The sequence below is a fragment of the Cuculus canorus genome, chromosome 12, assembly GCF_017976375.1.
Source record: "Cuculus canorus isolate bCucCan1 chromosome 12, bCucCan1.pri, whole genome shotgun sequence".
NCBI classification, from domain to species: domain Eukaryota; kingdom Metazoa; phylum Chordata; class Aves; order Cuculiformes; family Cuculidae; genus Cuculus; species Cuculus canorus.
The window spans coordinates 2,678,674-2,704,491 of NC_071412.1; the positions used below are offsets into that span (position 1 = coordinate 2,678,674).

Sequence of the window (25,818 nt, forward strand, 5' to 3'; positions counted from 1 at the left end):
CTATCCTATACAAAAGTAATTTACGATGAACAAAATAAGTTTTAACCTTAAATTCTACTTTCCACTCTTCTTAGTGCTTTTAGACTCAATAGCATTCTCTCAACACTTTTCTCAGTATGTTGCTCTATATAGTAAGAATTAGCATTAATTTTTAGAACACTGAAATGTGTCAATTAACTACATTTTAACTGACAAACGATAGTTGTGTATTATTAAATAAGGGCATCTATTTTATATAATCACTGACAGCTTCATTTAGAATACAAACACTGCATGACCTCCTCTGTGAAAAACAACTACAACTTCATGATCAGACTTTATTTTCTCATCAGATAGCAATTAAATAATGTTACACGAATGAATGCTTTTAAGGCACAAGAATTCCTGTCAACCAAGGGTTAACATCAGTATTAAGGTGCTGGAACTGATATTAACCCTTTTTGTATCAAGGTTATAAAAAAACCAAACCCTTAGTTAAAACTGGGCTGCATACAAATTAGAAATGTAACATAACGTTATAAGTTATTTCAGGGCTACTGGACAATCAGATAAGCATGATTTTTCATGTTTTAAGTATCGGTTTAACACATTTTCACTAGACATGCCCACTACAAAACAACTATTAGTGCCCTTAGTTTAAGGGCACATAGCTCTATGTGCTATTTCACTTACTACATAAAATCAATAGTCAGTTGAAAGAACAGTTTTAATAAGACAAAAAATGCAATAGGACCCAGCTGACTAAAGGGAGTCTGGGGTTAATGAATACAGTCAGATTTTTATATTTGCATAATTCCCCCTCTTCAAGCAAAATGAACCATCAATTTTATAGTAAGAAATTACTTTCAGCTACTATTACTTGGCCTCTGGAACTGCAGAAGGCAAAACACTAACATTATTTTCTTGAACCTAAAAAGATGGACAAAAAAAAAGTATTAAATAGCGGGGGGGGGGGGTGTTAGGTTGTGAATTTGGGGAGGTACATCTGAGAGGGCATTCTAACACAGGTTTAGCTGTGGAACTGATCAAGCACGTATTCTAAGCAGGCTGCTTCTTCAAAAGCAAGCTGCAGGGTGTTCATCTTGAAGATTAATCAAGACCCAGAAATACATAAGCATCCATAAAGCTCAATTTTCACTAATCCTATCACGAACTAGGAAAAAAGTGCTGGCAGATATAAGCAGAATATATTGTATTTTCACCATGTATTCATCTATCTGAATTATTTATCTTTTTATAGCAATTAAAATAGTCCAACTTAGAGTGAAATAAAATACTATACCATCTTACTCAACTTAAATTGTGAACTTACCAACATTACAACACCCCCCCCCACACTGCACTTTTTAATGAAGTGTTGATTCCTAAGTCCACAAGCCCAGACAGTTTCATCAACATTATACCATTAGAAAGCAAAACAGTTACAAATCAATGCATTGCATTAGCTAGAACAGTGGGAGGTACATTCAGAATGAAAATAAGGAAAGGAAACAAAGGAGAAACAGAAAAATGTATGCAGACTAGACACAAAAACACAAAGAGGATACATACCTGGATTAAATTCTTCTTAAAAATAAGATACAAATTACATACCATCATCTTTATATTATTTTCCATTTATGCAGAATTACTGTACACAACTCCATTACTATTTTGTTGTTCTTCCTTCAGCCTTAAAAATGGTACAATGCAACATGAGGCTGCTTCCCAGCGATTCAACTCAAGTGCAGTCAGGCATGCTGTTAGTCTGCAACGGTATCTGTTCTAAATTCCACCGTATTCCCTAGGCAGCATTAAATGGCTTTTTTTTCCCCCCTCTCTCTCCCATTTCTCTTTTTTTTTCTCCCTCCTACAACTTGCGCTAAGAGTAATCACGGTGTTAGCTACTAATTCATTCTGCAGCTCAGCTTTATTTCTCTTCTATAACAGCAAAATGGGAGTCAGTGTCCTACTCCTTCTCAAATACAACAACGACATGAGAGAACAGTAATCATCCTGGTGGGTTTTGTGCTCGTAACTTCACCCGTTGCTGTTTTCTTCTGCCACTGCTTCTGAATGCAGTAATCGCTGCAATAGCCACAGCCCCCCTGCGTGGAAGGCAGCCCCTCTGCTTCACCAAGCGAGTGAAATAGGCTTATTGAGAACACTTGCTCACAGAAACAACACATGCAGCGCATCGTGCGAGCTGGCAGGTGCATCAGTGGCCACAAGGATAACAGCGCAAGATAGTATCTCTTGCTTGGTAGGGCCATGTTTCACCTAACGTTTTATTTATCAGTCTGACATGACACAGAAAAATAATTGTATAGGTATTTCTTTCAGCAGTGCTTTCATCAACAGTTGATCATTTTTTGTAATAAAGCCACTAAACAGAGTTATAACTACAACTATTTCATGATTTCTTAAGGATGCTCCAGATAAGAAGCATGTAACTCCGTTCTCTGTAAGAAGTATTTTGTATGCTCCAAGTTAGTACCTAGACAGTAGGACCCAGTCATTTGTTTACTGGGATTCAAACAGAATGGATTATTACTGTGCATGCAGTGAGTAAATTACCCTGTACAGAATACAATAGGTGCTTTTTCAAATGCTAAATGATTTAGCAGTGTGTCTAAGGCCACATTCAGCCTTACATACACGGAGAATATATTTAGAACTCTGACACATGAATTACAGAAACACATCCAGAATGATTCCACGTAAGAGCCAGATGAATGAATGTTTTGTTATTCTAATCGTATTGTCCTTATTAGCCTGCGGTAATTACTTAATATTCTGTCTAAACTTAAACAAACTGATGCTTCAAAACTGCCATGCAGCAAGCCAACAAAGAATACGACAAAACTTTTATTATAAGTGCACAACAGGAAATATTCCACTGATATCAATACTCAGTAACATAGTCCTAATTACGAGAACTATAACAATAATGCCTCTCAAAATCAACAGGACTGCTCATGTCAGGATTAAAAAAACAACAACTAGGGAGCCTAATCAAGCACGGCCACCCACAGCAGACACACACAACAGAAATAACTTGGGTTCTTATAGAGATTAAGCAAGTGTTCTTGAGCCTACAGACAGCAAAACCAGTAAATATTGGGAAAGTTGTGTAAAAAATACAAGGTTTTATAATCTAAGAAAAAACTGTTTGCAAATAATGTTAATTCCTAACACTCAGATTTATGTTGTGATCTTCAAGCAAGTTCCTAAGTATTGACCGTCTTTATACCAATCTGTTACGTTACCAGATACACAATGTTTCAGTTTTAAGTCACTTATTTGATAGTCCAGCAAAGCCAGGGAATTTCGCTCTGCCAAATGTATTATTGAATTGACATTTAACATGGAAAACCAAAACAAACCAAAACAACAATCCAAAGATTTTCAGAGCCAATAATGACTTATATACCTTAGGATCAAAATTCCATGTGGAACTTGGCCAAGCCAGCAAAATGCAGATTTTGGTTGTAACCCAATCAAGAATCTAGTATCGTGTATAAGTACAGACTCAGTAGTTGCAACTGGAGCTACCCAAATTCATCCTCACAAAGTTATGCTGTATCTCTGTTCACATGATCCTCACGTAGATTTGGGGTTAAAAACTTTCTATTGTAAATATATGAGCAAAGGTTTTCATTCTGTACAGCAGCTAAAATTCTCACAGTTCTGGTAGCCCCAATACCTGTAAGGCAACGACTGGAATGAGACTACTGTGCATCTTGAAAAGACATCTTGTCAGCCTTCAATAAACCAACACAAAGGAGCACTTTGCACATGTGGGTCATTTGGTTTTTTGTGGTTATCAGCCAGTAGTGTCCCATGTTGATGAAGCTGGCCGTAAAGAACTGCACCTCTAAGGGTTTGCATTCATTTGCTATACTTCTCAAACACAGTGTTGAAGATGTAACTCCCACAAGTGGAAAGAACAGGACAAATACAACCTTCCAGTACTTGAAAAAAGAGCTGGGGAGGGACTGTTTATAAAGGCTTGTGGGGATAGGATGAGGGGCAATGGGGATAAACTGGAGAGGGGCAGATTTAGACTGGACATAAGGAGGAACTTCCTCACTCTGAGGGTGGTGAGGCCCTGGCCCAGGCTGCCCAGGGAAGCTGTGGCTGCCCCATCCCTGGAGGTGTTCAAGGTTGGATGGGCCTTGGGCAGCCTGAGCCAGTGGGAGGTGTCCCTGCCCATGGCAGGGGGTGGGACTGGATGATCTTTAAGATCCCTTCCAACCCAAAACATTCTATCATTCTATGAAATATACACTTCGCAGATACTGCAATTTATTACAAAATTCTAGCCAAACCTTGTGTCTTAATGAAGACAACAAAATCCCATCAAAAGTACCCACCACCACCTCCCCCTAAAAAAGCAAAGCACACCCCAAACAGAAAACCTAATCCCTGTGGGCATCTATAAGCCTTCACAGGAAGAATACCTATTCAGTGGGCCTATTTCCAAGATTACGTCACTGTGACCTTCAGAGATGATTCTTGGAATTCTTAGGAACAGAAGTATGTCTAGTGAAAATATTTCAGTAATTTCCATCACAATTTTAAAGTAATAACACGCTAAATAATGTTTAATCATTATAGATTAGTTAACTATTTATATTGTTTAATACTTATATTGAAATGGTTACAATTCTAAATTGATAGAATGACTCAGAAATCATTTATATTTCATAGAATCATAGTTTGGGTTGGAAGGGACCTCAAAGCCCATCCAGTTCCACCCCTGCCATGGGCAGGGACACCTCCCACTGGCTCAGGCTGCCCAAGGCCCATCCAACCTGGCCTGGAACCCCTCCAGGGAGGGGGCAGCCACAGCTTCCCTGGGCAGCCTGGGCCAGGGCCTCACCACCCTCAGCGTAAAGAAATTCCTCCTTATGTCCAGTCCAACTCTGCCCCTCTGATACTTCATGGATTTCAGTAGGAAAAGCTGCCACAGCTCTGATGAAAGGACCGGTGTTTTTTCACTGAATGAACGGTACCAACTGCGTCAATTCTTAAATCTATAGAGTGAATAACAAGAAATCTCAACGATTCGCTCTGAAATCACAACACCGCGAGCCCACCAGCGGTGCGGGGTCGGGCAGTCTCCCCGCGGCCCGGGAGGAGCCGCAGCGCAGCAGCCGCGGGGCCGCCCCGGCTCGGCTCCAGCGCGGGGGGCGCGGAGGGACGGCGGCAGCGCGCCCCCTGCCGGCAGCTCTGCGGCAGCGCCCGAGGGACCCTGGGCAGGCCGCGGGCTACAGGTGACCCCCATTGCCCCTCGTCCCATCCCCACAACCCTTTGCCAACAGTCCCTCCCCGGCTCTCCCGTAGCCCCTTCAGAGACTGGAAGGTCGCTCTAAGGTCTCCTCAGAGCCTTCTCTTCTCCAGGCTGAACAACCCCAACCCTCTCAGCCTGTCCTCGTGTGGGAGGTGCTCCAGCCCTCCGATCATCTTTGTAGCCTCCTCTGGACCCATTCCAACAGCTCCATCTCCTTCTCACATTGAGAATTCCAAAACTGGACACAATATTCCAGATGAGGTCTCACAAGAGAGGAAAGAGGGGCAGAATCCCCTCCCTCCCTGCTGGACACATTTCCTTGGATGCAGCCCAGGACACAATTGGTTTCTGGGCTGTGAGCACACGTTGTCGACTCATGTAGAGCTTCTCATCAATGAGCACTCCAAGTCCTTCTCTGCAGGGCTGCTCTCAATCACATCATCCCCCATCCTGTATTGAAACCAGGGATTGCCCCGACCCAGCTGTAGGACCTTGCTCTTGCCCTTGTTGAACCTCATGAGGTTCACACAGCCCCACTTCTCCAGCCTGTCCAGGTCCCTCTGGATGACATCCATTGCTGTCACTGAGTTCTCTTTTAACCTATTAAAAGTTCCTCCACTGTTAAAGGAATTCCTAGTTTATTAAAAATACAAATGAAAGTATAGAATGCAGCATCTCCACCCCATTGGAAACACACACAGAGTTTTAAAGACATTCTTCTCCATACAAGATCCTTCCGTTTTAGACAATGATTATTTATCTTCTTAACTGTAAAGCTCAGCATTTTCGTCTATAAAGAAGGGTTTATAATAACAGGAAAAGAGAAAATAACTATTCCTGAGATACAAATCTTGATATTTTGTACTCCTGTGACCCATTTTACATTTTCAGTTCAGAACACTCTGCTAAGCCTGTTGGATTTCCTGAAGTTATGAGGGCTAAGGCCACTTCTTATTCCAAACTAAAACTTTTCCCAACTGTTCCATTAGACAAATTGCTAGGTTTATAAAATTACGCAGTTTGAATTCCGTTAAGCAAGGTAAAAATAGCTTTGAGATTTTTTTTCTTTTTAATAACAATTAACAGGGAGCAGGCAAACAATTAAAAAAAAAAGAATAACAGCTTACTGCCAGATAAACAAAAGTTGGCCTTGATTTCAGAAGGAATCACAGGATGTGATCACAGTGTAAAGCAAATGGGAGTGTGTGTGTGTGTACATCAACAACAAATAAAAGAAATAAATCAATGCAGGCCAATAAACTAAGCATATTTCACATTTTGATTATCCCTATCTGGATATACCAAGCACCTAAAGTCATAATGTTATGCATCTGAATTGGTAACTTAAGAAGAACATGCATTACTCCAGAAATTTAATGCTTCCATTGTATTCTTTCCTTAAGACTATTTTGCTCATTGTTGCCCTCCAGGAATGTGCTCATTCTAGACACTATTTGATTTGCTTGCCTAGGAAAGTAGAATGTTTGCTAAAGAATTTTTTGAAATCAGAATCTGACTCAGTTGCCACTTTTCAGGAATAGTCTCACCTTTTTTTTTTTCCTTTCAGCCTAGAATTGTCAGTTATGAGCTGCATTATGAAATGCTTTAGCTATGGTTACACCGTGAGCAAGACAAGAACGGTGAGGGACCAACAAAAAAGAAAAACGGGAAAAACAAATTAAAAGCTCAACAACTTCAGAGGTACCATACTGATATGAAAAGCTATAAAAGAGGAGAGAGGGGGAAAAGGAGAATCTCTGGATGACAATTCAATATCAGCAAGGATCAACCTATTTCAAGGAGTGGCAGAGGGACCCCTTCCCTGCTTTCCCAGTCCAGTGAAACATGAAAATAGAACAGAAATGCTTAATCTTAACAGGGTGATGCACGTATCAAAGATTAGCCTCGTGACTTCTTAATCCTAGCTTTCTGTTGTTTACAAGAAATGAGTAGTTGCTCTGGACCCTTAAGTCACATTTATCCTGTTTGAAGAGTCTCTTTGCACATGATAAAGCTCAACGGAACAAAAGTGACCTAGAGTGGGAGAATTGCAGCATGTCCATTCCACTCAACCCTCACTCATATACTTAAATTTTAGTATATACTTAACAGCACTACTCACAGCACTAGTTAGGAGTCTTCTTCAGACTTGCCATGAGTGGCAGCAGCACAGAAAGATTCAGCAATAAAGAGCACCCCACCAAACTGCAAAAGAAAAATTTCTTGGGTGAATTAAAACAAGCAACCCAGCTAATCTGAAAATGGGTAAAGAAGGTAGATCACAAAAATGATCCATAGTGAAGAAGGAACTCTGAAGCCTATACTGCAAGTATTCTAGAAGCTGAGCATTTGCAACAATCCTGCTCACAGCATTAGGATTGCCAGAGCGAAGGGTTATATCGTTTGTAATAAACAGGGGAGCAAGGCATTTTTCTCTCCTGAATCTCTCCGCTCTCCCCAGCCTTCACTCTCTAGACATTGCTTAGATTCCATCAGCATTAATTCTTTATCTTTTCAGTGCATGACCTGTCATTCTCCTTGCCAGGATTCCGAGTTCATCAGTGCTCCATTCTTGGCTGCTCTCAGCTCTCTCTCCTGTCTTAGATCTCCTACTGATAGGATTGCCGGTCATTCCAGTATTTCTCTCTTCTCACCCTGAGACTTCTTTCCCTTTTCTGCCACCTTGAGAAGTACTCTGTCAATCCTTATAATTAACAACCCCAACTCTCTCTAATTTAATGGATTCTTGCCTTCACAATCCAACCTGTTCATCTTCAGTACCTCCTCTGCATTCCCAAAGCCAGCCTCCATAGCATGGTGCCCTAAAAGGATGGCCCAGCTCATTCATACTAACTGCCTTATTCTCCCTGTTCTATGTGAAGCACACATTCTCACTTGCAAACCTTCTCTGGTAAGAAATCCGACTTTCACAGTCTTCCAAGCATTGCCTCGAATGTTCACAAAAAGCACTACAATTCAATTACAAATATGTTCCAGGAACTGCATAATTCCATAGCACGTTGACTTAGCCACAGGCTGCCAATGAAACCAATAATACCAATAATAAATCTTTCAATGCGAGTCCAAAGGCAACCTGCAAAACACCATAAAATGGTTACTCAAAACACATATTGGACAGGAAGACGGGAAATAATGTTACTACAGTCCCTTTTTGGACAGTGAAGCAAAGCAGAATTGAAGTTTAATTGTGGAAAAGAGTACGTTACATCCCTATCTGTTGATTTTCAGTCAGGAGAGAAAGCTTAGGTTTCTTACCCTCTATCATGAATCACGATGTCTCACTTTCTGAAGAGGAAAACAAAGTGAAAATTCTTTTTCTGACCTTGCCAAACAGAAGCCTGAAATAACAGTGCAGCAGTGCATTAAGGTTTCTCCCAGGGTCTATCATTCTTAGTACATTCAACTAATTCAAGAAAGCAATTTTTAACTCTCACATTGAGGGAAGGATTGTAAAATAGTTAAATTCACAATAGGAAGATTTAAGTTCAAATAAGGCTTCAAATAAATTAACTGTAGCTTTATTTGGATAAAAGACATCTCCATTTTTTTTAATGCAAAGTTTTATTGTCTTGATATGTTTCCTCTCAAGAAACTTTCAAAGGGAGTCTTAGCAGAAAAAAAACCAAACCCAAAATATGCTAGTGAGTTTGCTTTAAAAGACAGGGGAAAAAAAGAAACAAAAGTAATTCTTTGGTCAAAGATGAGGTAAGTGTGATTTTATCTTTTTATATAATTTATGTCCTGCACAAATGCCATGAGACATGGAAGACAAGGTGTAGAATAATTTTTAAGAAAAGACATAATCCAATTATAATTAATCCATGCTAGATAATTTGCTAAAAGGGCAGCAGTAAACTTGCAATTGCTTCCACACAACTAGGAGCTTTATTTAATGTTTTTTTATGACTTTTATCCTTGCCTCTAATATAAGAATTGCTATCCTGACCTACGAGCTGAATTTCTAATCCATTATCTCTACTTAGAACTGTGTACTCCAGGTTGCAATCAGGATGAATTCATGCATGACTTTTGAAGCCATGAATGAAGATGAGGGCATCTCACATGAACTCTTTGAAGAAATAATTGGTGCTGTTTGCAAGCATTGTACTCTCTTTCCTGCGGTCAGTGGCCACAACACAGGTGAGATACATTCTTGGACTTTTGCCTTTACCAGTGAATCACCTTTTGTCAAACTAGACTTTCCAAACATCACTTTTTGAAAGCCTCAAGGGCAGCTCTGAAGTGATCTTAGTTCAGTCTCCCCACGCTGACCTTTTTTACCTTCTTCATGTAAATTCAAACAGTTCAGACACAAGATCATTTAAAGCCTTTGACACAGTTTCTCACAGCATTCTGCTTCAGAAACTGTCAGCCTCTGGCCTGGACAGGCGCACACACTCTCCTGGGTGGAAAACTGGTTGGATGGCCGAGCCCAGAGAGTGGTAATAAATGGAGTTAACTCCAGCTCTGCAAAGGGATCTGAACAGGCTGGACCACTGGGCCGAGGGCAATGGCATGAGGTTCAACAAGGCCAAATGCCGGGTCCTGCACTTGGGGCACAACAACCCTATGCAGCGCTACAGACTGGGGGAAGAGCAGCTGGAGAGCTGCACAGAGGAGAAAGACCTGGGGGTGTTGGTTGACAGCAACTGAACATGAGCCAGCGGTGTGCCCAGGTGGCCAAGAAGGCCAATGGCATCTTGGCTTGGATCAGAAATGGGGTCACCAGCAGGTCCAGGGAGGAGATTCTCCCTCTGTACTCGGCACTGGTGAGACCGCACCTTGAATACTGTGTCCAGTTCTGGGCCCCTCACCACAAGAAGGATGTTGAGGCTCTGGAGCGTGTCCAGAGAAGAGCAACGAAGCTGGTGAAGGGGCTGGAGAATGTCTGATGAGGAATGGCTGAGAGAGCTGGGGTTGTTTAGCGTGGAGAAGAGGAGGCTGAGGGGAGACCTTGTTGCTCTCTACAACTACCTGAAAGGAGGTTGCAGAGAGGAGGGAGCTGGGCTCTTCTCCCAAGTGACAGGGGACAGGACAAGAGGGAATGGCCTGAAGCTCCGCCAGGGGAGGGTCAGGTTGGATATCAGAAAAAAATTCTTCACAGAAAGAGTCATCGGGCACTGGCAGAGGCTGCCCAGGGAGGGGGTCGAGTCGCCTTCCCTGGAGGTGTTTAAGGAAAGGGTGGATGAAGTGCTTAGGGACACGGTTTAGGGAGTGTTAGGAATGGTTGGACTCGATGATCCAGTGGGTCCTTTCCAACCTGGTGATTCTGTGATCATTTGTACCATGGAAGTAGAACTGCTTGATATAACCAATCAATAATTTTCTTCAGATAATAACAAAAGAGTGATTCATAAAAAGACATCCTAGGAGGTCCTTTAACTCCTCAAGTATTTTAAGCTTCCTCTTAACTTCAATTAACTTTCAAAACTATTGCTAAAATGCCGTGACAAACTTGCACTGACACTAAATTCACTGAATTGAAAAGAAAGTGCACTTCAACATTCCTTTGTTTTCAAATTGTCAGCTTGTCAGTTTTTGTTTAAATATCTAATCTATGAAATAAATACCTAAAACTTTAAGAAATGCAGCTTGTTTGCTGACAGTCATTTTGCCCAATTTGCTGATTGCCACTTGAACACCGTGATTACTTTTCAGTTGCACCAGGATACAAAATACTTATTATTAACACTTCATGAAAAGGGAACACCTGTTTATTCCCACTTTAAGCCACACTTGAAAGTGAAATATTAATTGGAATGCAGGGTTAAAAAATTGTTCAACTGAAAGATTGATTTTAAAAAAAATTGCAGTTTCTTTGAGTGTACTAAAATATTTTAAAGGGAAGCTTTGCCTTAATCTCATAGCCCCTTGGCTTCTAAACAAAGAATGATTTCTGCTAACTCGGTGCTAAATTCCACTTGCTGTCATTGTCCGATATCTCCTTTAGCATTACTTTATCAAGTTTTGTTTCCGAGTAATATAGTAAATCAACAGTACTGACAGAACTAAGCTAGTGATAACTTCTGTGTTGGTGAGAGTTCTCATACAGAGCATCACTACTGCATCCATCAAATACTTCACCATGTGTCATAAAGAGCAGGATAAGAACAATCCACAGTGAATAGTTCATTCTATATCACTTTTTTTAAATATTGGAACATACACAAATATTTTTAATTCAATGGCATAAATACATTTCAAATATTCTTACTGGAACTTAAGCCAGTTATCTGTTTTCTAGTGCAGTAAGAATTCATGTTTGTTTCAACTGTGAGGAAATATCTGAAGCAATAGCATTCCAATTATCCTTTACAGGCAGGTATTTGGTAGTGTCTATTTTAACAATCATCCAACTGAGAGCTATCTCCACACACACAGTCCTCTCTGTTCCAAACTAAATCCACTTCCCTAAACTTTCAAGAATAGCTGAAAAATAAAACCAACAACCCACCAAAAAATTATTGTTAGTCCTCTGTTCTTAAAGGCCTACAGCAATGGATACCCCCACCTACAGCTTGCTCCTATGCCCCAAAACTTTCCTTGTGGTTACTAAAAGTCGTTATTTCTACTTCCAGTTCCTTATGGATCGGGATAGTCCCCTTCTTGTGGGAGCAGGACCTTACAGGATAAATATCTACATAGCAAGATTACTTTCTGTGGAAAATTATTTGTTTTGCTTTATCTGTTTGCTTGCCTCCGTTATGAAGCGTTGTAAAATACACCAGGGGGGGGTTTGTTTTCTGATCTTCTTGTGATGCATGGGTTTGGCGATGGCCCTTTTTTAGCCTTAAGAATATTTGCAAGTGTAAAGCTTATTTTGATTAGACATTGGCTTATTTCAATTAGACATTGGCAAAGATTCATCCTTCATGCCTCTCAGATTTTCTGAGCAAAGAATGGCACTTCATGTCACATCGGTTGTACTAAATCAGTGATGGGATGATACCAGTGTACTGTTTCTGAAAATGAGTTTATCTTCAGGAAGAAGCCAAAAAGCCAAGACAACCCACAACCTAAGCTATTGAAGCATAAAGGACAAAAGAAACATGCATATTTCAGGCTAAATAACTTTATCTGGAGAAGAATCTTATTCAAATTAATTTTTAGGTGAAAAAGAAGGAAAGCTAATTCTTTATGTTTAAGGAAACTGCAAAATGGCTTTAACAAGGAACCAGATCATACATTTCATTTTGCTTTGTGCAAGATCTCTTAAGGTATGCATAGGCACAGGAAAATAAAAAGCTTAGTTGAATAAGATGCTAGCACGCAACTTTAAATTATATACACATCTAGTATTTACTGAAAAAAAAAAAAAGGCTGTTATTAAGAATAGATTTAAAACTGAGTTCTGACTAATCTGCAGCATCGGGCACATGCTTGGGGTGGGCATCAAGATAAGCATGCAAGCTACCCAACTGAGAATACAAAAGATGGCCATTCCCCTGTTTTACCATTTCCATTACCATGGAATAAATCCTAATATAACACTCAGTTATGTAGCGTTAGAATGATTTAAATACTTTTCAGATTAAGGTTTCCTACCCTTTGATAACTAGATCTCTCTTTGCAAGACAACTCAGTCCTTCACAAGGTGGGTTTTCACACACTCCCATGTCCCAGGTTTTTACTAAAAGTAGATTTAGATGCCCATGAAGACCACATCTAACACAGTTTACAATGAAAGAGTGACTCAAGATTTAAATGACCCTTTAAATATTTATAGGAGTTTCCTACTTCTTTTCAAAAACAGTACCCCATGAGGTATTTGCTTATAACTCCCAAACACTTCATCTTCAAATTCTTTAAAGACTTGAAAGTCACCATATTTCAGCTCCGACCTGGTCCCAGATTAACTGCTGAGCAATCTGTCCTTATTTCTGTGCAATGAGATATTTTAACCACTTTGTTATAGTAAGCAATTCAATGGCACAGTGACAACCCAAGATGACAAATCATGCATATCAACTTGTTTACTTAATCGTCTTCTAAACAACAACCTCAGTATTACTTTGAAGAATAGTAGTGTGAAAAAGCACAATATTAACATTCCTTTATTCAAACACTTCTTTTTACATCTCAGTGAAATTCTAAGTTAAATTTACTGACCAATTACATTAGCTATTTGGTTTTAAACTTGGAAATAAATGTATCCCACTGACTAAATACTGAAAGGTGACTGTTCACAGAAGAAGTTTTGAAAAGGCATCTTAAGACTATTGTAATCTCTGTCTACAAGAGAAAACTGGATTTTTTGGCATATCCAAGTGTTGTGTTTGCTGTCACTTAGACCAGGATTTGTCCTGGGAGTTAACATTTGGCATAAAAAGAAAAGATCAAACCAGAGACAGAGTAGGATGCAGAAACTGTGATCATGTCAAACTGAAAAGCACTTTTCCCATGACACTCCAGTATAAACAGATCTCTTTTTTTTTTTTCTCTGCTATTTTCACGCATCTATGAACTATCACGAAGACAACAAAACTCAGTCATAATTCAGGAATAGGAACTGGTTTCCAAAGAGTAGGGGAAAAATAGCTCAAAAGAAACTGATGAAACTGCATCTTGGATGGGGTTCGACTAGTATGTAGCACTACACAGATTTGGTTTGCCATAAAAGCACAGAAATGGCCTTGTACAATACACTGCCTGAGAATAAGCAGTATTTCCAAAAGGCCTACACACAAACGAAACAGGAAGATAAGTCCATGACTTTTTGTGGTTTTCATAGGTCACTGTAACCAGGTCACACTAAAGACATAACTTTTGTGTTTCTCAGAAGTTATTAGCAGTAGTTTTGCAGTACTCAAGGCTGGAAGGCAAATGATGGCATTCTTTTTCTGTATTTTCACTTTCTAGTTCAAGACACAGCTTCCCTCTATAAACTAATTTCTCCCATATCACACATTGTGCGAGTAGTGATCAGAAGCAGTTTTTAACACACAAAATATTTATTAGACCTTGGGGAGTCAACAGTTCAATGCAAAAAAATGGGATGAAAGAGTTGTATTATTAATTCCTTTCTTTTAAGTAGCAGTGGGACACAACTGACAGGACAGATCAGCACTACTGAGCGACCTGAGCAAAAACTAATGATATCTGAATTCCCAACCGTTCCATGTGCAGCAATGTTTATACAGTTTAGTAGTAACAGGGAGAAAGAAAATACTTGGTACCATTATTGACCACATAAGAAGAGCAAGTGACCATAAGAGTTTCCCTTAACCATCACATCTAATAAAAAAAATGCCCTTTAAGGTAGTAGAACTTGCAAGATTTTGGGGGGAAAAAACATTAAAATAATGTTCTCAAAACAATTTTCTTTGAATATTATTGAAGTACTGATATATCTCAATATAAAAAATTATTCTGTAGTTATGGTTTCTGCATGATAAACACAGAAAATGGCCAAGCTACAATAATTTCTTATGCATCTAAAGCAAGTTTCAGAATCTCATTCTCTGTTTCAGAACTAAAAAATCCTGAGATGAGAGCAGCACAGATTTAAGAACCAAAGGGAGGCATTGTCTCCACTATCAAAAACTCAGCAGTCACGTTCTCTGATTCTGCTGTAACTGAATAGCAGTTTTCATGAACTAGAACCCTTACACTAAATTCTCTCTCCATGTAAGAAAATTCTTTAAATTACAGTAACATCAGTAGATTTAAGAGCAGTTCTTACCTTCTGAATAGCCCTGGCCCATCTTGCCTTTGCAAAATTACTTCCATCAGCTTGATCTTTATTTCTCCTGGAGAAAGAGCAGAGTGATAAAAAGTACTCAGAACAAAGTGTGAAAAAATACTTGAAAGAACTCTGGAAATTTATGGACAAGCAGATCTAAGTCAGCTAGAACCATCCCCCATTTCCTCTGTATTTCCTTTGTATATTGTAACCTACATATAATAGAAAATACTATCTCTGTGAAAGTTATTTCCAATATAAAGTTATGAAAACTTATCCTGGTAATTAGCATAAAGGTAGCTTTACACTCAGCAGGAAAAGACCTGATCCAAAGTCACACACTGTCATCCTCGCACTCAATATGATAAGCTGTTCAGTAAGTGCCATTTCAGTGAGCGGATGCACAAGTGATTCTGCTTTGTCAATATTAAATACAAACAAGCTATAGAAAATAATGGAGGAAAACACTTCATTATGATCTATTTAGCCCTCAAGATGGAAGAATTACTTCAGTTATCTCTGCTTAATGACATGACACCATGACCTAGATTGGCATTTGTTGCAGAGGATGATGAGGTTGAAGACAGTAGTCTGTTATTTTTCTGTTATTTACACCTATTTTCAACTCCAGCCAAGTTTTTTTTTAAAAAGGCAAATAAAAATAACAATCTAAGAAAACCCAAAATTCCATTTCAAACAGTTTTTTCTAGTATTTGAATTTTAAAATCAAATATAACAATTTGATTTTTTTCTAATGTATGTATTATTTTGTCTCTTTTTCATTACAACTGAAGACAAGGGTATAGAAACACATTTTTCTCCCATCTTTTCTCCATTTATTTCCAACTATCCTGCCGCTCTCTGCTTTGGCTGTTAGTTGATAAAAGAAAAACAGCATGTTTACAGTGAAAAGTTCTCAGACCTGATGGTGATTTGAATGCAAAATTAGAACACAACATATATATATTTGATTTGTTTAAAGGGGAAAATAAGCAGACACTAGACAGTATCTATGGCAAAACACATGGCAGTATCTCCATATCCTGATTTTGTCTCCTGTAACAAAACATTAAACTGCAGTTCTGAAACAATTCCCATCTATCCAGACATTCTGAAGAAACTAAGATATATTCAAGAAGAGAAAAATTACTCACAGTATCCCCTCTGGATTAGAGGGGGTTCCATTAATTCTGTTGTCCAGAGTATACTGGCTTGAAAAGACATGATCCCTGTCCCTCATATTATTAACAGAGCATAAAATAGCATTGCTAAAGGAATATATTTCCTGATTATTATGCTTCATAAGTCAGTATTACAAGGTCTTTGACATCAAATGGCAGAAGAGAAGAAAAAAACCCAAGCCAGCAACAACCCAAAAAAACCAAAACCATCAAGACAGTTAAACAACAGAAACCTTTGAATTCCCTCAGCAAAAGCACATCATTGTGATACAGAGATAGCACCATTACAAAGTCTTTGGAAATAGCACTAAAGGAGTTACTGAGAAGACACTCTGGAACCACTTAGAGCTTTCAAGGCCTGGAATAAAGTTCTACGAGGAAAGAAATCAAAACAAAACAATATCACCCACAAAAAAAACCCACCGCAGCAAAAAAAACTTACATTTAATGAGGTAAAAATCATTAGCAGAACTCTAATAAATCAGTTATGCAATTGGCTGCTCCACACAAGTTGCAGAGTCACACAGGCAAATTATAATGAGGTTTCATTATGCAGGTATTTACCACACCTGGGAAGAACGGTGGTTCAAGCTGAAAAAATGCTACTTCAGTTCACAGCTGTCAAGCACAGGTTAAAATAATTAGTATAGAGTCTGCAAGACTAAGTGTCTCAAAAGATACTGCCTTGTACAATAACAGCTAAGTAGCAAAATAAAAGTATACAGTAAAATTTTATAGGCACAGCCTACAGAGGACAGTAGCAGTCTATTAAATAAAGTTGGAATGTAATTATATTATACTTCAGTGATATCCCTGGATTTACACATTACCAGTTAGTTATCTTGGACTTTTGGAATAGTGTTCTTTTGTTTGAAGAGAAAAAATTTTCTCTCTGATATGCACAGCTCAGTGTATAACACTGCAAAATGAAGTTTGAAGAAGTTTTTTTTCCCCTGCCCTCATCGCTGAGGCTGTATGTTTGCAGGTTCAGCCTTTTTCCTTTTCACATCTATTTACCTTTTTGTAATTGTAAGGTCAATCAGCCAAGTCATACTAATAATTAGTTCACTTCATCCTGAAGCTCTTAACTAGACTGAAAACACTGGGTAATAATTAACCTTAGGAATTACGAAGGTAATTAACCTCAAGGAGAGTTCGTTGTCAATGTTGATTCAGAAGGAACAAGGAAAAACAGCTTTCTCCACCTTAACTGAAAGTAAGAAGGGTCAATGCAGCTTACAGAATTCTAAGTAGCAGAGACCACAAGATACTCCTGGGAGTGACCTGTACTGCTAACTGAAGGAAGGACAAGGAACTTATTTTGTTCCAGACAAATAGATTGCTATAGTATTTTGAAACAAAGGACATAAATAATAACAGCAAATTAGAACTTCATACAAGCATTGTCAGAAATAAGGGAAACATAGCTGGTAATTAGAAGAGCATTAATCCCCCACGGTAAAGCAACCAAAAACCTTAGAAAAAGACAAGACAAATGCCAGAAAAGTGCCTGAAAATCATCCTGATTCACAGTTCTTAGAACATGGTGCCCAACTGTGGTCTCTAAACCTGTGGAGTTCACAAGAACAACAAGGGAAAAAACTAGAAGAGAAGCCTCGTAATGAGAGATCCAGCAAGATTTAGATATGATGAGTTAAACAAAGCCTAGGTCAAAGCTTTGACGCACTGTGCACCAAACTTGGCAGACCTCCTCATCTCCTGGCCACAAGGATTAAAATAGCCAGTCATGTTGCCGTCAATTTACCAGCAGAAGACAGTTACATACAAAGGAACACACAAGTTACACGAATATGAGGGCTGTTCAGACTGGTTTACCAAAAGCTAAGGATTTTTAGTAGAAAATGCAAGTTACACTGATGCTTAGTTAATAGATGCTTTCCTTCTCAATTTTGTTGCCCAAATACATTAAAATTGGTCTAGTATTTCAGTAATGATTTGCATTTTCATGGCACTTCTTGTAAAATTAAATCTCACTACAGACTGTCGTAAAGCAGTTATGGCTACATATGGACAAATAATGACATCCTCTGAATGCTTATTTGTTTGCAATAGGCAGTCCTGAACATCTGCATTGATTTCTAACTGTTCATCACGAATGTCGATTTTGTCAGCTTTGAATAACTATAAATAAACTACTAAGAAAAACTGAAATAATTATACTGTGTATGATGCATTATGATGTCTTTTAATCAGCAATTTCACTCTCCGCTAGAAAAAGTCATGCTAGACCTAATATCTTGTGGTTAAATCAAGCTCTAATGGACAGAACAAGTAGAATTGTACTTGAGTAGTACAATACCACAAAACTGTGATTATTTGTTTGTTTGCCTGGTTTGTTTTGCTTCGTTTAAATATGCTTTTCAGGGAGTTCTGATAATGGTCATTCTTGTAAGAATACGGGGTAAGGGTGCTGATGGTAATTTCTTGTTTTATTCTGCATTCTTTTATAGTTCAGGAGGAGGATAAGAAAGGATAATTAGAGATTAAGAAAAGTTTCTGTGCTCTTTAGAATACCAAAAGGAGTACTTTCAAGTACTACACTTCTAATGCTAAAACATCTGAAATACACACAATTTAATGTGCATTGGAAGTATGTGATTCATAAGAATTTTGGGGAAGGATTTACACATCCAGTACTCATTTAGATTACAGCAGAATGAGTTCTTCGGGACTCTCTCTAACTGTTGGTGGACTGAAGCGCTGGATGCAGAGGTTGCTACCACAGCCTTGCCCATCGGTGTTTTACATGCACCTCAGCTACAATAAACTCATCCTTCTTACAGCGCCTGCCAGGACATGATCTGAGGCTGACTGCACTAATATAATTTCCAGCTGAAATCCAAGTGCTTTCCATCACTAGCTTTTAAACCAGCTCATGCACATAGAAGGGACCACTAGTCTTACTGGGAAGTGTACTTGGGATATGAAGCTATATAAATGGTATCCCATTAAGAATTATGGTACTATGAAGCTATAATTCCATTTAAATTCATTTCATATACTTCAGTTATACAAGACAGATAAAAGAATTAATATAATGTTAAAAAGCCGTGCAATAAGCAGCAGTTTAGTAAAACACTAGGAAGCAGTAGATGGTACATTTCCATCTCAGCTATAATCCTGTTAACAGTAAGTAAACGACTTGATAAAATTACAAAGGAGAATTAAGTGAGCTGGGTTTCCAGTTGGCCACGTCACAGCAAGACTTGCTTTTTCTAAGCCTAGCATAAATTCATATATATTCAGCATTATCCAACTACCTCATATAAATACTTTTGTGTCTCAGTGATGACAGGAGGCAAACTTTGCTCCAAGATATATTTTTAACAACATTAAATCCATACCCCTACACAGGTTCCCATTTGCAGACACTTCAGTTGCACTTAGAAATTTAGTTTTCCAAACACCAGAGCAGAGAACAAAACTTGCTGATAAGTCAGCAACCAGTTACTGACCTCTACGGTAAAATTTTAGTTTAAAATTTACCTACACTTTTTTCTTTTGTATTTGCATTTTTATTGCCTACAATCATAAGTTCCAGTAGCTATATTATCCTCTTCAATCATATGTTTACATCAGTTCTATGAGTTTTCACTTCAAATAGTTTACACTACCGTGTTCTTGATGGGTTTTGGCTGCTCGTTTGTCTTAAAACTAAACCTGTGAGGCCTTTGTTTCTTCAGGACAAACTACTAAATTTTATCATATTAGCTTGTATTTTGAGAGCAACATTACAGTAATGAAATAACATCTTCTGCTCTAAGCATTTTAAAGGAATGACTGATCTCTATGAGAAATATAACTTTTGACTTTGATGTGAAAGGAGGTAAAAATCTCTCTTCAATACAACTTTACTGGAGCCGGACAAATCGCAAACTCAAGATTAAAGATAGCTTCCATACATAAACAAGACAGCAGCTAAAATAAAGGGCTAAACTAAACTGAAATCACATAAGTTCTCTTTATAATCATAATCAGAAAATTTAAACTACGGTGACAGAAGAAACATAGAAGCAAAATTATACATACCAATTATCAGGAAATGGCAATTTAGAAGGATGAAATTGGAACCATTAGGGGAACATGGAGGAACACATTCCTAAAAATGTCCTCAAACCACGGGATCCTGGTACAAAGTTCATTTTGTCATCTTTAGGTACTTTTTTTTTTTCCCTAATGCAAAACCAGGTAGAGAGGCATAAAGTAAGTTGTCAATCAAGACCTACTGTTAGAACCTCTGTGAAATAGGTTGATTAATACTACCGTTTACACGTTGTGACAAACCAAACAATCTCCAGGGCACAACTCTACAGTACAATAGAGGAATTCTGTTCCACGCTAACAGCAAAACTCAAGGCCACGGTTTAGTGGCAGATAGGAATGGTTGGACTCTGATCTAAGAGGTCTTTTCCAACCTAGTGATTCTATGATTCTATGATTCAAAACACTGAAAGATCCTTTTGTGAATCTTGAATAGTTAGAATTTCATCAAGTGCAGAAGCTGACATACATACATACACAAAACCAAAAGGCAATATGTTTTATATAGGAATTTGGATTAATACTGAGAACAAATACTTGGATAGGGTTTACAGTGAAAGCCAAAGAACATTTTATTATGCTTCTGACACAATTACAAAATTATTTAGGAGAAAACTTAGCAAATGCATAGATTTTTACTTTTTCGGTCACTTAGACTTCAAAAGATATAGATGCATTTTGGATTCAACACTGTAGGATTTTCTTGTTATTCAAGGAACTATTTTTCTCAAACATTAATGTGCACCATTCTCAAAAGCTTTGGTTTGCAAGATCAGGTGGCATCTTGTTTTCATTATGCTGGAGGAACTTATTCAATTACCTTAAACCTTATTCTGAAGAATCACTGCAACTGAAGGGCTGGTGCTTAAGTCTGTGAAAACAAAGATGTACAGTAATCCATGCCTAAAATATTTAAATTCCAATTCTTACCACTCAAAGCTGTGAACTGGACTGAAAGCTGTCATTCAGATCAGTCAAAACTACCACTTGAGATTTTTATCTTGGTATACCTAGTATCATGCCAGTAAGTAATAGCTCATATTTTCCCCTACATTGCTGCAGAACATTATCTTTGAAGATAGTGGGGAGAAAAAAAAAAAAGAAAGAGTAACATGAATTTATAATATGTCTCTTACTGCTTTCACTGTAAACCAATCAAAATTCAGGCTATGAGTTTGTAACCAAGTAATTGCTATTCAAATGTAGTAAATTAATTCCAGTGAACTTTACCCTGCACGTGAACGTGTTCATATCTTCCAAGGATGCAGCTTAAAGATGAAATATGGCAAAGCAATAGGAGCCTAATGGATTTTTTCATAAACATTTGCTCCTCTTCCCACAGGAGCTCTCTTTTCTCCTCTGTTGTATAGCTCTTACTGTTGGCTTCTTGTGCCACTACCTGAAACTGGCTGTGTTTTGATTTTTGAAGAGCAACTCATATGGACAAAGGGAATTTCCCTGCACAAAAGCTGATACCTATCTTGACTGCTGTAGTGTTTCTATGAATGAGAAGCTCTTCTTAGTAGTTTCAAGGGAATACTGAGACTGAACATACATCTTTTACATACAGCTGTAAGGATTAATTAGATAAACTAGTTCCCAGAAGCTGACAATGCTACTTAAATTACTGCTTATAGAAGTAAGGTCTAAGTAAACTGTGCTAATTTTTATAGCATGTAAACTTTTTGGGAAAGAAAGATTAAATAGCTGCAAAACAGTAAAGTGTTAATACAGTCACACAAGAATAGAAACACTTAAGAAGGCATAGACATTAATTAATCTATGACAGAAAAATAACCAAAAGTCTTTCCTATTCCATTTAATTTGTCATTTGCTGTGAAAGGTCACCACCATAACAAACAATACACCATGAATTAATAATGAAGTTAATTAAAGCTCATTATCAGGTCATAATAGGTTGCAAAAGAAACACCAGAACACTTCCAATAATCACAAGCAAAACAGACATTTGTAAAAAGACTGAAAGAAAATGAAGTTATAAGAACTGATTACTGAGAGGAGCAAAATGGTATGGATTGATAGGGATTGATACTGGAAAACATTAATAGTAGTTAAATCTCTGCCATCTGACAAAGATATTTACATTTTATTTTAATACACAACCTATTTTATAATTTAGGATTTTAGGTTATTTTAGATATACTGCAGGCTATCAAACTAGACTGTATCATTTGTGCCAGAACTAGATACCATACCTCTTCTCCTACTGGAAGTTTCTCCGTTATTATCTCATTCCTAGACTAGAATAGGAAATCATGTTCAAAAACAAGGAATGACTTGAAAAAAATGTATATTCAAAAATTGTGCCATATTAAACTGATTACCAAAAACATAAAACCTCATTTCTGTAAGTTATTCAGAGCTCAAGTACAGCTCTGCCTATGTACCCACTGATCTAAACCATCGCTCTGGGACTTCTTTCCTGGCTTGAGCTCAACCTTACTTCATTGTTATGGACCTGCCCGGTGATCATGCTGCTGTGTCTCACCTTGGCTGCCATCACTAGACCTGATTGGGATCTGCAAGAGTTGATTTATCAGTTTGACCTCAGATCTGTTTCATCCCCACAAACGTGTCTGTTTTGTAGCGATTAAGTGCTGTTCCCAGGCTTGCCTGGGGGTGATGGGATGGGGCACCGGCTGGTGAAGCCCCTGCCTTGCTGGCTGTGCCCATGCCCAACTGCCCGTCCCTTGGCGAGCAGCTCGATGCATTGGCTCATCTTCAATTACCCAAAGCCTTAATTTTGCAATCTATGTTTCCCAAGATTCAGCTAGGTATGAAGATTTTTGCTTTCAGATCAGATTGAGAGCTGTACACTACATAATTTTACAGCAAACTTTTAAATGGATCTCACAGAGAACTTCATGGTGTGAATTAAAGCACTTAACTTAAAAAAAAAAAAAAAAAAACACAACCAAAAAATAACCTACCAATATCTATTCAGGATAATCCTAGGAAAGAAAATGTACATCAACATGTCATAGCAGCTCACCATCATTTGCTTTAAACTGCAATTTACCTTGTCAAAGTAAAACTGTTTTGGTCTCTACTATATTTTTATACATAATTCATTGGTTTTTTTCTGACAGAATTGTCAATTCTCTAAATGTTCATTTTTCTCAATTCTCTCAATGTCGTTCTTCTCAATCTCTTTCAAGTGCAATGTTTTCTCCACCTACTGCTAACTGTCGTTTTTCTTCTTTCCATGTTTGTTTTTTTTAACATATAAGATAAAACTGGTAAAAACTGTAAAGTTGATATTGTAATAAACAAAGTAGAGGCATATAACAAACCCCATTACAATGTCCTAAACTTCAAACTAACTATATTTATCAGATTTATTATCTCCAGCTGTAGTGCAAGCTTGGTCTATACCTTTCTTGCTGTGGAATTATACATTCTTTAAAATTCTTCAGAAATTTATTTTTTTAAAGTAGGTTTTTAAGAACTCCAAGAACAGTAGTTCTAAGGCACAGAAGATGTGAAGGAAAAACACATTTGAGAAAAGCAAGAGGGTGGAACTGAACTTGGAAAGGGCAGCAGAGCAGGAAGGATCATCAATAAGCACGTTAGCCTGAGTGACAGATGAGAATTAAGACTGGAGGACAATGCAATTAACTCTCAGAACTACAGTGCGATTCAAAAGGGCTTCATTTTACAAAAGACTGTAAGCCACTATTACAATAATTTTCTCTTATTGAAAAGATCTGCTTTATTGTATTAAATTAAATTAATAACTTTCTTTATTTGCGGTTTTCAATGACTGATCTATAAAACTAAACCAAACACCTCCTAAAGCAGAATACCTACCTATCCACAGTGCTTTCTATAAATCAAGTAAAAAACAGTTGCCCAAGTAGTCAAAAAGCTCAGAGGAAAGCTCTTTAATATGTGAAAATAGTTCATATTCAGGGAAATCACTCAGTTGGTGGGTGTTTGATATAAACAGCCATTTTACCTTGCCTTTGGAACACAGAACTATTACATGAGTTAAACTCTTACCTAGAGAAAAATAAAACAGCTCTTTTAAAGCAGAAAATAAAAAGACCTGCAGTATACACTTATCGGTATTCACACGCTCTTCTTTTGAACTATTCTGGACATTGGATGTTTCTCCTTATGTTTCTGTACTCTCAGGGTACTTGCACTGATGAGAGTCTAACATTACAACACCAGGTTAAGAGAAAGTAAGTTTAAAGTAGATGAGTTTTCACAAGATGTACAACAGCTTTTACTAATATTATGTGATAACATGGCCATTTATTTAAGAAAATTCTGCTAGTTGTCCTTTACATAATTTTTCTGTAGCTTAAAAAGTCAGGTTGCTTTATCTACCTTCCCATTTAAATATAAATCAATAATTAATGTTGACTCAATATTTCCTTATTTGCATTTAAAATAAAGACTAGAAACCAGTATTTTGTGCTGTAGGAAATAACCACATATTGAAAAGCATTACTCGTATTAAGCAGTACACAAATCTCAGATGGAGATTCTCCTACACTACATACTACAGAAATGAGAAAATAATGTTGATTTCCATCTTAAAGACCCTTAATATTGTGCTATTTATGCAAACTAGAAGATACAAGAAACTCATTTCCTCTTTCAATATCCTGTGAAGATTTACATATATCAGCTACGATTTCTGCTTCCAGGTTCAGACATCATCTTAAAAACAGATTTGATATAGCTCAATTAGTTATAATAATTTCATTTAGATTATTTTACTCATAAGTAAAGGGTTTGAGGAGGAACAGGAGACTAAGTATTTACATTTAATCTGGCAGTTCGATCCTGAAGGAATTACAGGGAAGTTTCAAACAGAGCTGGGCATCTTTGTTTAGCCAAATTGAATTCTACCCAAGTCACTGCCTGGAAAACCTCTCTTGGAGGCAGCACTCGCCTCCTCAGAAGTAAAAACAAAGCCAGAACACCACAATCCGCAGTGAGCACGATACATCTGAACGCGCACTGCGGTGTTGACTGGAGCAGCTTAACCACTTAAAATACATATGGAACATCTCATAGTGTGATGTTCCTCCCAGCTTTCCTGAACACATGAAGCTGCTGCCCTGGGAAGCAGTGGTTCTCTTCTGCAAATGTGCGGAAAAGCCCAGTATCAGTCATGAGAAAGTAAAGCACAATAACACAACTGGAGCTCTCTAAACCAGCGGCACAGGGACAGCAATCACGGAGCACGTGGCTTCAGTTTAAATAACAGCCTGAGAATAATAATGAAATGCAACTCCCCCACACTAATTACAATATCAACTGCTTTTTATATTTTAAAAGTAATATGTCGGTCCTTAAAGGCTGAGAACTCTTGCATAGTCTTCCGTGTGACCTACACTTTTTGTTAGCCTGCCTCCTCCTTTTCTTTCTTTGGGAACTTATTTCTTTTTGGCCATAAACATGAAAGGAAAATATAACCCATCATGGAAGATCAGTTATGTTTAGCTATTCTGTAACACAACTTTGAGGAACAATCTGTCATTGAACGATCACAGCATAAAACAAACGTATGAACAATGCTAATACACCTGCTAAAACAGCTCTAGCGATGTATTGGAAAT

General features: G+C 37.9%; 1 protein-coding gene across 4 annotated transcripts in view; it reads right to left on the reverse strand.

The window, feature by feature from the left end:
* The window catches only part of UNC13C (unc-13 homolog C), a 222,028-nt gene that overhangs the window by 176,194 nt on the left and 20,016 nt on the right, over positions 1-25,818 (reverse strand). For 3 of the 4 annotated variants that reach the window (XM_054077487.1, XM_054077486.1, XM_054077488.1), the window contains exon 7: positions 14,979-15,045. In XM_054077487.1, the coding sequence (XP_053933462.1) occupies positions 14,979-15,045 (67 nt within the window). Of the gene's footprint in view, positions 1-1,551; positions 2,026-14,978; positions 15,046-25,818 lie in introns of those variants that run through there. The other variant, XM_054077492.1, reaches the window with a different exon arrangement.